At 47.3% G+C, this 14,496-nt stretch overlaps 2 protein-coding genes across 2 annotated transcripts; one reads left to right on the top strand and one right to left on the bottom strand.

The window, feature by feature from the left end:
- Positions 1-508: 508 nt before the first annotated feature.
- On the bottom strand, positions 509-4,342 carry LOC129357899 (hepatitis A virus cellular receptor 2-like). Its single transcript, XM_055026845.1, has 3 exons — positions 4,260-4,342; positions 2,947-3,285; positions 509-1,828 (listed from the first exon to the last, which is right to left on the bottom strand). Exons 1-3 carry the CDS (start codon positions 4,321-4,323, stop codon positions 1,707-1,709), a joined length of 525 nt encoding a protein of 174 aa, XP_054882820.1. The 5' UTR covers positions 4,324-4,342; the 3' UTR covers positions 509-1,706.
- Positions 4,343-7,402: 3,060 nt separating this feature from the next.
- LOC129357901 (uncharacterized) lies at positions 7,403-12,735 on the top strand. The gene is made up of 6 exons (XM_055026848.1): positions 7,403-7,634; positions 7,707-7,883; positions 7,964-8,044; positions 11,183-11,272; positions 11,928-11,996; positions 12,662-12,735. The coding sequence occupies exons 1-6, from the start codon at positions 7,427-7,429 to the stop codon at positions 12,706-12,708; spliced, it is 672 nt and encodes a 223-aa protein (XP_054882823.1). The 5' UTR covers positions 7,403-7,426; the 3' UTR covers positions 12,709-12,735.
- Positions 12,736-14,496: the final 1,761 nt, after the last annotated feature.

Genomic DNA, 14,496 nt, shown 5'->3' with positions numbered 1-14,496 from the left:
AGTGTTTCCAGTGTCCCAGTGTCTCTGTGTCCCAGTGTCCCAGTGTCTCCAGTGTTTCCAGTGTCTCCAGTGTCTCCAGTGTCTCTGTCCCAGTGTCCCTGTGTCCCAGTGTCTCCAGTGTCTCCAGTGTCTCCAGTGTCTCTGTGTCCCAGTGTCTCTGTGTCCCAGTGTCCCCAGTGTCTCTGTGTCCCAGTGTCTCAGTGTCCCAGTGTCTCCAGTGTCTCTGTGTCTCCAGTGTCTCTGTGTCCCAGTGTTTCCAGTGTCCCAGTGTCTCTGTGTCTCCAGTGTCTCCAGTGTCTCCAGTGTCTGAACACAGTCTGTCCTGCTGCATCAACTTTGGTTTGATTTGATACAAACAACATAAAGAAACTCGACAAACGTTTTATCAAAACAATTCATTCAGAAATGAACAAAAATTTAATTTCTTTAACTTGAGAATCACAAATAAAAACTTTGACACCATTAACATCAGCAGGCCTGAAAACTGGACAATAAACTACAGAAAAGCATCATTACATAAGCATTTTATTGACATTTATTTAATGAAAAAAGATTTGCAAGCTACATTACTCTAAACATGCAAAACATTTTAATGTAGGAAACTAAATAGAGGTAAATAGAAACAACTAATAAACACGAAAAATGTCAAAAATAACAAAACTCAAACAAGATCCCAGCAGATGATCCCATGACTGCAGAAATAATGATTTTAGTGCCTGAATTAGCTTTAATTCCTTTATTCACATTAAAATGTCTGAAAATAAAACAGTAGCTCTATGTGCTCAATATGAAGAAATGAATTAAAATTAATTTGGATGTAAAAGTCAGTAATTAATCTGCATCTCAAGCATTTTAACAAAGCTGCAGTTCACACTCCTCACCACTAGGTGGTGGTAATGCACACTAAGTAGCTGTGATCTGAGGAAGAAAACCACTTCCTGTTGAAGGACTGACTGGGTCAAAGTCCAGTCCTGGAGGGTCAGTGTCCTGTGACCTTTAGATGACCCTCTGCTGCATCACCTGGACAGAATAATGAGGTCATCAAGGTTCTGGAGATCCGATCCACACTGGAGCATCTTGTACCTGTGGCTCATCTAAAACCTGCAGGGATTTGACTTTTTCTGCAGGTTTATTTCAGGTTTCTGTGTCTCTGAGTCTCCATGTTGTCCTGTCTTCCCCTCAACTGTTCCCTGATGTGTCCCGTTCCCTGATGTGTCTCGTTCCCTGATGTGTCCCGTTCCCTGATTACTTCCTGTGTATTTAATGTAACCTGCTTCCCTGTGTCCCTCTGTGTCTCTGTGTCTCTGTCAGGGCCTGGTCGTCTCTGTCGTTCTGTTTCCTGTTGCTGGATGTTTATTAGTTGCTCTCAGTGTTTAATCTGTTTAATCTGCCTGGATTATGGATTCATATTTTCATCTTTAAATCTCCGTTTATTCGCTGGATCTGCTGCTTCTGCCTCAACCTCTCATGACCTTGAGGACTGGAGTTTGACCCCTGTGATCCAGCTGACTCAAACCTGCTCCTCTTTGTCCCTCCTGCAGGAAGTGTGGGAATGTGACCTCTGACCTCTGACACATCCATGTGTGGCGTGAACCCAGTGACCAAGCAATCTAATCCAATCAAAGGGCTTTTAAAATTGATAATTGAAATTCAGTGATGATATGTTTTTCCTCCTCTAAATGATTTCAGAACCACCTGAACCCGAATCAGTCTCTAAAGAGGAGAAGAAGAAGAATGGTGAGTCCGATCAGCGGTCCAGAAGGTCCAGAAGGTCCAGAAGGTCCAGAAGGTCCAGCTTTGCTTCCTCTGCCTGTAATCATCCTGGACTCTGTGGAGGAGAACCAGCAGTGAGACCTCTGACCTCTGACCTCTGTCAGGTAGAGACTGAAGAACCGACACAGGAAGCAGCAGCAGCTGACTAAATGCTGACTCAGCTCAGTTCCTGCTTGTTCAACCACATGATCTCTGACTCTGTTTCTATCAGGCTGAGAAGTTTCTGGAGCTGCTCAGGTTCCCTGACCTCCGTCCTCCATCTTTAACCAAGACCTGAAATGGACCTGCTGAACACGACTAACTGGTCTGGACCAGTCGGGTCATCAGCAGTGGACGGGTTCTGTCCTCATGCTTCATCTGATGGACCACAATCAGTCTCTCATTGAGGTGATGAGGACTGGAAACATGAAAACCAATCAGGACTTGGTGAACTCTGACCTCTGACCCTGAACGTGACTCACTTCCTGTCTGATGTCCCTCCTGGTTCCAGACGATGTGATGCTGTTTGTATCTGTGAGTTAAACTGGGCTCAAACCCAGAGCTCCCAGTTTTCTGCTCTGTTTCCACTGAGCAACAGAACCGGACCAAGGGGTCAGAGGTCAGCTGGTTCCGATCCAGAAGGATCTGCCTGGATGAACCAGCAGCCATTTAGTGTTTCCTCTTTGGCTCATGATGTGGAGAAATGACCTGAACTGCATCTCAGAGTGAACTCTGTGACCTCTGACCTCAGGCTGATGACCAACACAGAACAGAGACATAAGACAGTGAGACATGAGGCAGTGAGACATGAGGCAGTGAGACATGAGACAATGAGACATGAGACAATGAGACATGAGACAGTGAGACTTGATAAATTAGACATTGAGACAATGAGACATGAGACATTAGACAACATCTAACCCTGGGAGTGCAACCCGGACTGGTTCTCTTACTCCTTATTCTCAGTAGAATAAAGACAAAACATCAGATTAAGAGATTATTTAATCTCCAGTTTTGGATGAAGATGATCTGAAGATCTTAGAAACTGTGATTCCTGCAGGAAGCTGCAGAGACAGACAGACAGACAGACAGACAGACAGACAGACAGACAGACAGACAGACAGACAGACAGACAGACAGACAGACAGACAGACAGACAGACAGACAGACAGACAGACAGACTGACTGACTCACCTCCAGCTACCTCCAGGTTGATGATGCAGTCGGGTTCTGAGTTCATATCTGCTCCTTTATGAACGACTCGACATTTATATGTTCCTCTGTCTGCAGCTGTCGGGTTTCTCAGAACCAGAGACACGTCTCCGTCCTGCATCCGTCTGTCCTGCAGATCCACTCGGCCCTTAAAAGATGAATCCTGTTGATCTGTGACAAACTGGGAACTTCTGAACAGAAGAACCCGATAGGAACCCAGACCGTCCCGGGTCCAGTCCACTACTATGATTGGTCTGCTGTCTGCAGCCCGACATGGGAGAACGACGTTCTGTCCAGGTTTTACTCTGATGCTGATCTGATCTGAAGGAGAGAAAAAGAAACTACAGATCAGACTCTGGTCTCTGGATTCACCAACAGAACCTCGGATCAATAATCTGGTTACAGAACCTTTAATGGTCTGGTTCTGCTCAGCTGTTCTGGACTGGAAAGCAGTGAGAGCATCAAACTCATTCAACACAAATTAAACCAAATTAACTCAAAGTTCAGGTTCACATGATCTCATTGGTCGCCTGTTAAATGTGAAACCAATAAATCCAGTTAATAAACAAAAATGATTTTCATCTCCAGCAGCAGAGAAACCTGATCCAGACGGGGTCAAAGTTCAGTTTGTTCACTGGCCTCCTGGAACACAATCAGTAACGTTTCAGTGATTCTAGTTTTTAGTTTTGAGGGAATTTCTGGTTTCATTCTTTAAATCGTCTTCAGGTTCAGTGAAGTTCTGCTGTCTCTGGTTTCTTTACTGAAATATAATCACTTTAGTTTTATTCTCTCTGTTTTCCAATCAAAACCAAAAACAGAATGAAATAAAACCGTTGGCGTCGCCTCACCTCTCCCCTTCACAATAAGAGCGTGCAGTTGGGTGTGAAATAAATACTTTGATTAGGCCAAAATGCCACCATTAAAGTAAAATTACAGATAATGTTCTGCCTTGTCTTTGTTCTGATGGATCCATCTGCATTAAAACTCAGAGTTAAACTAAAACATGTAAATAATAATGATTTTCCTGTTATTTCTTCTTTTATCTAGTTATTTATCATGAACTTATTGATCTGTCATGTTTGTTCTGCTCCAGTTGGTGAATAAAAATGATCAGCAGTTTTTCCAGCGTTGAACAAAATCAAGCAACAAAAGAAAAGAAACAGCAGCAGGAACAAACTGGAGGATCCTGAAACTTTACACCAAAACATCAACATTAAGCTAGTTAGTGAGTTACTAACATGGTTTAGCTGGTTAGTGAGTTTCTAACATGGTTTAGCTGGTTAGTTGGAACTTACCAGAAAACGAGTAACGAACGTATGAAACCAGAACCAAGAGCAGGAGCTGCGGTAAAGACGCCATGAGGAGCGAAGAGAGAAGAAAACATTGTTTATGTGATCTGCATGTCTGAACCGGATCATGTCTGAACACGCAGATCCGGTTCCCTGAACCTGATCGTGTTCAGACATGATCAGGTTCAGATTCCTGTTCTTCCTCATTTCAAATTAAACTGCTGCTTCAAGATGTCAGGATTATTTCAGTCTAAAATAAAACCTGAAAAGCTCATTTCTCTACATGAATCTTTTTCGAGTATTTTTTCGAGGTGATGCATAAGGTCAGAGGTTAAAACATCAGATTAAAGCAGAATAACAGAGAGAGAGAGAGACTGGTCCAACCTGCACAGGGTTTATTATTTGAAGTTATTTTATTCATTCACAGCAAAAGAGATCAAATTATCGGAAAAATAAACTAACTCTTTATGTTATTGGCAAAATCAAAAATGACTTTATTATGTATTTAATTTATGATTAAATCCAAAATGAAATACATGAACTAAGAGCAATTACAGCTTCCTGCAGGATCCGTTCTCTATTTTAGGTGTTGGAGTTTGGTCCTGGTTGTTCTTGTGGAAAATCATAAACTGAAACAAACATTTCGAAATAAATGGATCCGCCCTCCTCCAACAGGTCCATTCCTGCTGCAGCTGCTGCAGGAAGATTGCTGCAGCAGCTTGAACCACTGCGCCCTCCTGTCACAGCACGGAGTCTCCTGGTCACAGCAGGGAGTCTCTTGTCACAGCAGGGAGTCTCTGGGTCACAGCAGGGGGTCTCTGGGTCACAGCAGGGGGTCTCTGGGTCACAGCAGGGAGTCTCTGGGTCACAGCAGTGGGTCTCTGGGTCACAGCAGGGAGTCTCTGGGTCACAGCAGGGAGTCTCTGGGTCACAGCAGTGGGTCTCTGGGTCACAGCAGGGAGTCTCTGGGTCACAGCAGGGGGTCTCTGGGTCACAGCAGGGGGTCTCTGGGTCACAGCAGGGGGTCTCTGGGTCACAGCAGGGGGTCTCCTGTCACAGCAGGGAGTCTCTGGGTCACAGCAGGGAGTCTCTGGGTCACAGCAGGGGGTCTCCTGGTCACAGCAGGGAGTCTCTGGGTCACAGCAGGGGGTCTCTGGGTCACAGCAGGGGGTCTCCTGTCACAGCAGGGAGTCTCTGGGTCACAGCAGGGAGTCTCTGGGTCACAGCAGGGGGTCTCTGGGTCACAGCAGGGGGTCTCCTGGTCACAGCAGGGAGTCTCCTGTCACAGCAGGGGGTCTCTGGGTCACAGCAGGGGGTCTCCTGTCACAGCAGGGGTCTCTGGGTCACAGCAGGGGTCTCTGGGTCACAGCAGGGGGTCTCTGGGTCACAGCAGGGGGTCTCCTGGTCACAGCAGGGAGTCTCTGGGTCACAGCAGGGAGTCTCTGGGTCACAGCAGGGGGTCTCTGGGTCACAGCAGGGAGTCTCTGGGTCACAGCAGGGGGTCTCTGGGTCACAGCAGGGGGTCTCTGGGTCACAGCAGGGAGACTCTGGGTCACAGCAGGGAGTCTCTGGGTCACAGCAGGGGGTCTCTGGGTCACAGCAGGGGGTCTCTGGGTCACAGCAGGGAGACTCTGGGTCACAGCAGGGAGACTCTGGGTCACAGCAGGGAGTGTCTGGGTCACAGCAGGGGGTCTCTGGGTCACAGCAGGGGGTCTCTGGGTCACAGCAGGGAGTCTCTGGGTCACAGCAGGGGGTCTCTGGGTCACAGCAGGGGGTCTCTGGGTCACAGCAGGGGGTCTCTGGGTCACAGCAGGGGGTCTCTGGGTCACAGCAGGGGGTCTCTGGGTCACAGTGTATTCATGCCTGCAGGAGGATCAATCTGACATCATTTACTTCAGTATTTCCAACCATAATGTAGTTAAGCAGTAATTAATTCAACACTAGATGGCGCTGATGTTCTGTACAGATTAAGTTACATCAGTTTCTGTCTTCACTAATATTAATGCATCATTCATGATCATCCTGGAGGTTTTTATTCTGTTTAATCTCCACTAAATAAACTGATTTTCTGTCTGAAGCTGTTTCTGCAGCAGGTGCTGCTGCCTCACCTGCTGCAGCAGGTCTCAGGCTGAAGCAGCAGCTCAGCATCAGCAGAGCAGGAAGTGAGCAGCCAGCAGCCGGAGGCTCAGAGGAAGAGGGCGGACTGAGCCGGGCTCACCAGCACCGACCCAAACGGGTCAACGCTCTGAGGAGACATGGAGGAAACATCTGCTAGACGTCTGCTGGGTGAGAAACTGTCTGCACTTCTGCTTTGGTTCTGCTGGTTCTGCTGGTTCTGGTGGTTCTGATGGTTCTGATGGTTAAAACTGAGTCCAAACGCAGCAGGACTTTAGACAGGAACAGGAAATGTGTGTCAGACCTTCACAGATCATGAGATGAGGATCAGAAACGTCCTGAGTGGGTCGATTCGTTCATCTGAATTCATTTCTCCTCAGAGTTCTTTGTCCTGCTGAGCTGCTCCACAAACTCAGGTCAGTTTTTCCTCCTGCAGCATCAGGAACTGATTATCAGAGACCATCAGTTTGGATCGATTGATCATCATGTGACCAATCAATATTTACACTCTATTCTGACATCTATAAGTAATTAGAAGATGCTTTGAAACATATCAGAGTATTTACAGACAATCATGTTATTTTCCAGTCCTCCCAGTTCGTCTGACTGTGAGTCCCAGCAGATCCCAGTTCATTGAAGGAGAATCAGTGACTCTGATCTGTGAGGATGAAAACAGATCAGCTGGATGGACAGTGAGGAGAAACACCAGCACAAGAAACATGACTCAGTGTGGAGATGGATGGGGAGAAGCTGATGGTTCTACCTGCAACCTGACCTACATCCTCCCATTAGATACTGGTCTGTACTGGTGTGAGTCTGGATCCTCCAGCAGCAGCAGCAGCAGCAGCAGCAGCAGCAGCAGCAGCAGCAGCAGCAGCAGCAGCAGCAGCATCAGCAGCAGCAGCAGCAGCAGCAGCAGCAGCTGCAGCATCCAGCTCTCTGTCTCTGGTAAGATCAGACTGTGGAGTTAGTGTTGCTGTGTGGAAATGGATGAAATGCTGTAGTTTGTCTCTGTGTTGAAAGGATCAGTGATCCTGCAGAGTCCTGTCCTCCCTGTGATGGAGGGAGATGACGTCACTCTGAGCTGCAGAGCAAGGAATCCAACCCACAACCTCCCAGCTGCTTTCTATAAAGATGGCTCCTTCATTGGTGATGGATCAGCAGGCAGCATGACCCTCCTCCATGTTTCCAGCTCTGATGAAGGCCTCTATAAATGTAGCATCAGCGGTTCTGGAGAGTCTCCATCCAGCAGGGTCTCTGTCAAAGGTCAGAGGTCAGCAGCTTCTCTGTCTGCATCATCAGGAGACAAGAAGTAAATGATTCTCTGGTTCATTTCAGGGAGAATCTCCTCCACTCCTCCTTCCTCCATCTCTCCTCCCAGTTCTCAGTCTCCGGTGGATTCTTCCTCTCCCAGTCTTCCTCCTCCTCTTCCTCTCTGTCTCGGTCTCGTCTTCATCTTCGTCTTCGTCTTCCTGGTTCTGCTGCTGAAATGTTTTGTCAAGAGGAAACATGAAGGTAAACATCAGAGATTTTCTTGATGAGTTTTTATTTCAGATGTTGTCAGATTGTGATTTCAGGTTTCTTGTTGTTTTCAGCTGATGAAGATGAAGATGAAGATCTGTCCCACAGTGATGATGCGTCACAAACACGACTGCAGCCAATCAGATGCAGCAAAGGTTCAGTCTTACAGTTATTAGTGTTTTATTTTTATCAATCAGATGAAAATCTTAGAAAGTTTGGATGTTTGTATTTTCATTTTTTTAGAAATGTTTGTTTCAGTTTATGATTTTCCACAAGAACAACCAGGACCCAGCTCTGATGACACTGTGATGATGTCACAGTGACGCCGTGATGACGTCATCATGACGTCATGGTGTCTGCCGGTCGTTGTGCTTCAGTATTTGTTGTGTTTCCAGTCTACATTCTGTCACGCTGCAGCTTAGATTCAGATCCACAAACAGAAATGATCCAGTTGTATCCGTGCAGCACCAGGATGGTTTGGGTTTAATCCGTCCTGAATACTCCTGACCATAAATATGGACCGGACCTGACTGGACCGGACCAGACCGGACCGGACCGGACCGGACCGGACCTGACCGGACCGGACCGGACCGGACCGGACCGGACCTGATCGGACCGGACCGGACCGGACCGGACCGGACCGCTCAGTGGACCAGAACCCTGAACCCAGTGTAACTTACTGATCCACCCTCTAGTGTGGAAATGTCTCCTCACTGGGAGGTTCTGGAGGGTTTGGTTCTGAGGCGTGTGGTCGGGTTCCCCTCGACCCACTTCAGGCTCCTGGGGGTATCAGCTCTCTGTGTCGGTCCAGAGCAGAACAACTGGACCCCCTGCGGGTTTTGGGTTGGTGTTTCTCCTGGTGAGTCAGAAGGTTCTGATGGTTCCTACTCACCGTCCAGACGATCCAAACCGGGTCGGTTCTGCAGTCAGAGATGATTCCTCTGGTCCCCTTCAGTTCTGATGGATCCGGATCCATTGCATTCAGACAGTCTGGTTCCTGGTGGTTCCAGCTGGTACAGGAGAATCACATCTGGAAGGTTTACTGGGTTCTGGATCGGGTCGGGAGTCTGAATGGACCGGGTTCAGATCGTCTGCAGTCGGACCTGGAGACCCGATGCTGAACCCTGGAGGTTCTGAAGATGGACCAGAGGTTCTCATCTGATGTTCTGGAAACGGTTTAATGTCTCTGAACCGGACTCAGAGTTCTGCTGGGCCTCAGTGGGTCATGGATGGTACCGGGTCCTGGATGGTACTGGGTCCTGGATGGTACCGGGTCCTGGATGGTACTGGGTCCTGGATGGTACCGGGTTCTGGATGGTACTGGGTCCTGGATGGTACCGGGTGCTGGATGGTACCGGGTGCTGGATGGTACCGGGTGCTGGATGGTACCGGGTTCTGGATGGTACCGGGTGCTGGATGGTACCGGGTATTGGATGGTACCGAGTTCTGGATGGTACCGGGTGCTGGATGGTACCGGGTTCTGGATGGTACCGGGTGCTGGATGGTACCAGGTCCTGGATGGTACCGGGTTCTGGATGGTACCGGGTGCTGGATGGTACCGGGTTCTGGATGGTACCGGGTCCTGGATGGTACCGAGTTCTGGATGGTACCGGGTTCTGGATGGTACCGGGTCCTGGATGGTACCGGGTCCTGGATGGTACCGGGTCCTGGATGGTACCGGGTCCTGGATGGTACCGGGTGCTGGATGGTACCGGGTTCTGGATGGTACCGAGTTCTGGATGGTACCGGGTGCTGGATGGTACCGGGTTCTGGATGGTACCGGGTGCTGGATGGTACTGGGTTCTGGATGGTACCGGGTGCTGGATGGTACCGGGTTCTGGATGGTACCGGGTCCTGGATGGTACCGGGTCCTGGATGGTACCGAGTTCTGGATGGTACCGAGTTCTGGATGGTACCGGGTGCTGGATGGTACCGGGTCCTGGATGGTACCGGGTTCTGGATGGTACCGGGTTCTGGATGGTACCGGGTTCTGGATGGTACCGGGTTCTGGATGGTACCGGTTGCTGGATGGTACCGGGTTCTGGATGGTACCGGGTTCTGGATGGTACCGGGTGCTGGATGGTACCGGGTTCTGGATGGTACCGGGTTCTGGATGGTACCGGGTGCTGGATGGTACCGGGTTCTGGATGGTACCGGGTGCTGGATGGTACCGGGTTCTGGATGGTACCGGGTGCTGGATGGTACCGGGTGCTGGATGGTACCGGGTTCTGGATGGTACTGGTTGCTGGATGGTACTGGGTCCTGGATGGTACCGGGTGCTGGATGGTACTGGGTCCTGGATGGTACCGGGTGCTGGATGGTACCGGGTATTGGATGGTACCGAGTTCTGGATGGTACCGGGTTCTGGATGGTACCGGGTCTCCTCGGTCCTCTGTGGAGGCAGCAGAACCTGAGCTCTGGGTCGTGAGCGGGCAGCAGGAGAACTTCCTGGTTCACCAACGGCAGCATGGAGGAGCATCCAGGCTCGATGATGGACCAGAGGTTCTGCTGATGAGGTTCCAGAACCAGTCAGAGGTTCTGGTTCTGGTTGGACTCCACCAGATGATGGTGAACACCAGGAGGTTAATCTGTTAGGTTCAGACAGATGGGACTGGATGCCATGAGGAGGTCAGAGGTCAGAGGTCAGATCTTTCCCTCCAATGGTTTAGGTCTTTATGATTTTCTCTCTGTCTTTATGTTTTATGCTGAAGTGATTTAAATCTCAGAGCTGAGATGATTTTCTCCTCATGTTGAGTCAGGAATCGTCTGTCATGTTTTGGTTTTATTGATTCATTCAACAGGAGGAAGACGAGTGGCTTTGACACCCAGACTGACGTAGTGACAGTTTCACCACAGTGTGAAGAAGACAGAGAGAGAAATCAATGAAATGTTTGATCCTGTGATGAATTATTGATGATGGTTATGATCACTGATCAATGAGGACGATCAGAGGAAACTATTGATGATGATTTTGGTTCAGTTAGAGACGGTGTGTGTGTGTGTGTGTGTGTGTGTGTGTGTGTGTGTGTGTGTGTGTGTGTGTGAGGCCTCTGGTTTCCTGTTTAATCTTCAGAAACTCTGCCAGCCTGCAGCAGCTGCTGCTCCTCTGCGGCTGCAGCCAGGCTGCAGCAGCTGCTGCAGCTCTGCTCTCGTTTCCTCTGGTTTCATCTCAGCCTGAAACCTGCTGCCTCCTCAGATCAACCAGAGGAGCCAGAGGCTGCAGCAGGCAGAGCTGCTTGCTTTGTGTTTCTGGAGCCGCTGCAGTGACATCATGTGTGTGTTTTACTGACCAGACGGCGACCGGGCTTCGGTTTACTCTGCAGTGAGGATGGAGAACCGAGACGGACAGCAGAGCAGCAGAGAGGAGGAAGACGAGCTCAGAGGTTCACATCCTGCATCACAATCTGAACTTCACTTTAATCCAGACTTCCAGCTTTAAATCTGTTTAAACTCATATAAAAGCACAGCAGCAGCTTGGAGCTGTGGATTCCTCTGACCTTTGACCTGGATGTGGTCACAGTGACATCACTGTTTCTGTCTTTACCAGAAGTTGATCTTTGTGGTTTTTTTCTTCTGCTCCACATAATCATCTGATAAAAAGTTTTACTGGTTTCTGCCGACAATAGAGAGAAACTTCCTGTTAAAACCTTTAATTGTCTCTGAGTGAAGATCAGATCAAACATGGAGCTTCATCATGTTTATAATAAATATTAATAGACAGGAAGCAGCTCTGCTGGCTCCTTATAGACTTTACATTCTTCAGGTTGAATCTTTAAAGTTTAAACAGTTTTCCTCTCTGGTTCTGATGCTGTTCATCATTTTTCTCCTTTACTTTCTGACTGTTGTGATCTGTAACCATGGCAACGGGGTGTTTACCAGAACAGCTGATTCAATCCTGAGGATTTGAATATGAAGGAGCAGAAGATGGATCATTTCCTGACTCCAGCAAACAACAGCATAAACACTGATACTGAGCAGATTTACTGTCTGATGTTCCTCTGTAATCTGCACCACTAATCTGAGTTAATCTCATTACAGAGAACGAATCGTCTGCTGTTTATTCATATGTTAGAAAAGGAAACGCAGAGAGAGTCAACAGGACTGAAGGTAGAAACACACACACACTGATACACACACACACACACACACACACACTGATACACACACACACACACACACACACACGCACACACATCATTTGACAACTTTCATTTTCATCCATTTTCTCATCATCCTTCTCCCTAACGGGTCGGGAGTTGCTGGTTCCTCTCCAGCTGCATTCCAGGCGAGAGGCGGGGTCACCTGGACAGGTCACCTGGACAGGTCACCTGGATGGGTCGCCAGTCTGTCGCAGGGCAACACAGAGAGACAAACAGGACAAACAACCATGTACACACTCACACCTAAGGAGAATCTGGGAAGGCCAATCAACCTGACAGTCATGTTTTTGGACTGTGGGAGGAACCCGGAGAACCCGGAGAGAACCCAGCATGCTGTGCAGAAAGACCCCGGGCCGGGAATCGAACCCAGGACCTTCTTGCTGCAAGGCAACAGCGCTACCCACTGCTCCACTGTGCAGCCTACTTTCATTTCAGTCATTCAGTAAAATCTAATCTAATCTCAGATAATCTGTCAGATTTTCTCAGATTAATAATCCTAAAATCTCCCAGTTTGAATGTTAAAAGTTGCAGCAGCTTCAGTTCCTGCAGGTTTTCCAGTAGAGATCAAACATCAGCATCATTATTATTAATACAGATGATTTCTGTTTCCAGATCCGCAGCCAGAGATCAGCTACTCTTCTCTCCTGATCCACCAGTGAGGTCCGTCCACCGGACCGGGTCAGTACACTGGACCGGGTCCATGGTCCACTGGACCCGGTCCGTCCACTGGACCCGGTCTGTCCACCGGACCGTCCACTGGACCCGGTCTGTCCACCGGACCGTCCACTGGACCCGGTCCGTCCACTGGACCCGGTCCGTCCACCGTACCGGGTCCAGTTTAACTGGTCCGTCTCCCAGCTAACTGGACTGGACTGTCTTCATGTTGGTTTATGATCTGGTTTCTTACAATGTGACATTTATTCAGAGTTTTATCAATATTTTAATGTAAAAATTGCATCGCTTCATAAAACCTGTCAGTATTTTTAAATGTTGTGTTTTTTAATAAAAGTTTTTTTCTTTTCCAGAAATAATATTTCCAGATTTATTTTGGTGTTTTTATTGTTTTAAGCTTCTTATAAACTAAATTATCTTCTGTGGGACGTTTATTAAAGCAGAATAAACATAATAAATATATAATCTGAACTTTATAAACTAGTTTTCTGACATATAATTTGTATGTTTATATCATAAAACAGAGACAGATTCCACTTTCCTCCACCAGGGGGCAGAGTTTTAATATTTATCAGTTACTTATCTAAAAACTGAAACTTTATCCCACACATCTGTGTAAAATCTATTTCAATATGATTATATTTTCCTCCAGTGAATAAATCTGGAACATAAAAACAGATTCTATAATAAAGTCAGAAATCTGCTGCATTATTTATCTGAAGGTGAACTGGGAGCTTTTCAACCTGAACCAGTTCAGTCAGTAATCAGAGGATTCTGTACCATCCACCGCCAGCAGGGGGCAGAGTTGAGTCATGAATTCAGTGAAGAAGTGATGTTCAGTGTAAAATGTTATATTTCTGTATTGAGATGTAATATTGAGAGGCTTTATTTTTTTTCTGTCAGAAACTGTTTTAGAAATCAAATAAACTTTTCTTTATGAACTGAAGGCTCTGAGTCACTGGGGGTTTCCGCTCAGGTTGAACATCGACCTCCTGCTGGATTACAGTAAATGGGTCGAGCTGTTTTCTCTGGAGCTGGAGGGACTTCAGGCTCCTGTTCACAAACCGCAGCAGCAGCAGTGAAGACTCTGCTGTACCTGCCTGCTGTTTTCAGTATGCAGACGACTCATATAGCTCTAGATCTATCTCTAGATCTAACTCTAGAGTTATCTCTAGATCTAACTCTACAGATAACTCTAGAGATATTTCTAGAGCTGACTCGTGGGGATTTTCCACTGAGGGTTAACATCCAGTTTCTGCTGATTTCCAGTAAATAGAAACTGGTTTCAGTTTGGAGGAACTTCACCAGGATTCATGATAAAGATCAAACCTCACAGCTTGTTTTCCATCTCAGGGCGTCTGATGTCTGGCTTTCAAGAAAAGGCCTGTTGAGATATTTGTTTTGCCATTTATTTCTTACATTTAAAGGACAAAAAGTATTATTTACTGTTAAATATATTCTGGAGAAAACTTTCAGAAAACTGCAAAAATGCTGAAACACTGAGTTCCTGGACATTCCTCCATTTTTATTGAGTTCTGTATGGAAGAAGTCTGGGCTTCATTAATGATTCACCACATGAACACGACGAGCTGCAGCCACCGAGAAAACCGAGAAAACAGAGAAAACAGAAAACAGAGAAATCAGAGAAAACAGAGAAAACAGAAAACGGAGAAAACGGAGAAACGCTTTACTGGAGGATCCCACCCAGGACTCACTGATCTGAACTCAGCCGTTTAATTCATTAAATTAATTCAATCTAAACGTTTAAAAGTCAA

This window comes from Poeciliopsis prolifica, unplaced genomic scaffold (assembly GCF_027474105.1).
Source record: "Poeciliopsis prolifica strain line A6 unplaced genomic scaffold, Auburn_PproV2 SCAFFOLD333, whole genome shotgun sequence".
NCBI classification, from domain to species: Eukaryota; Metazoa; Chordata; class Actinopteri; order Cyprinodontiformes; family Poeciliidae; genus Poeciliopsis; species Poeciliopsis prolifica.
The sequence above is the reverse complement of the archived record's forward strand: the minus strand, read 5'-3'. Positions and strand labels throughout refer to the sequence as shown.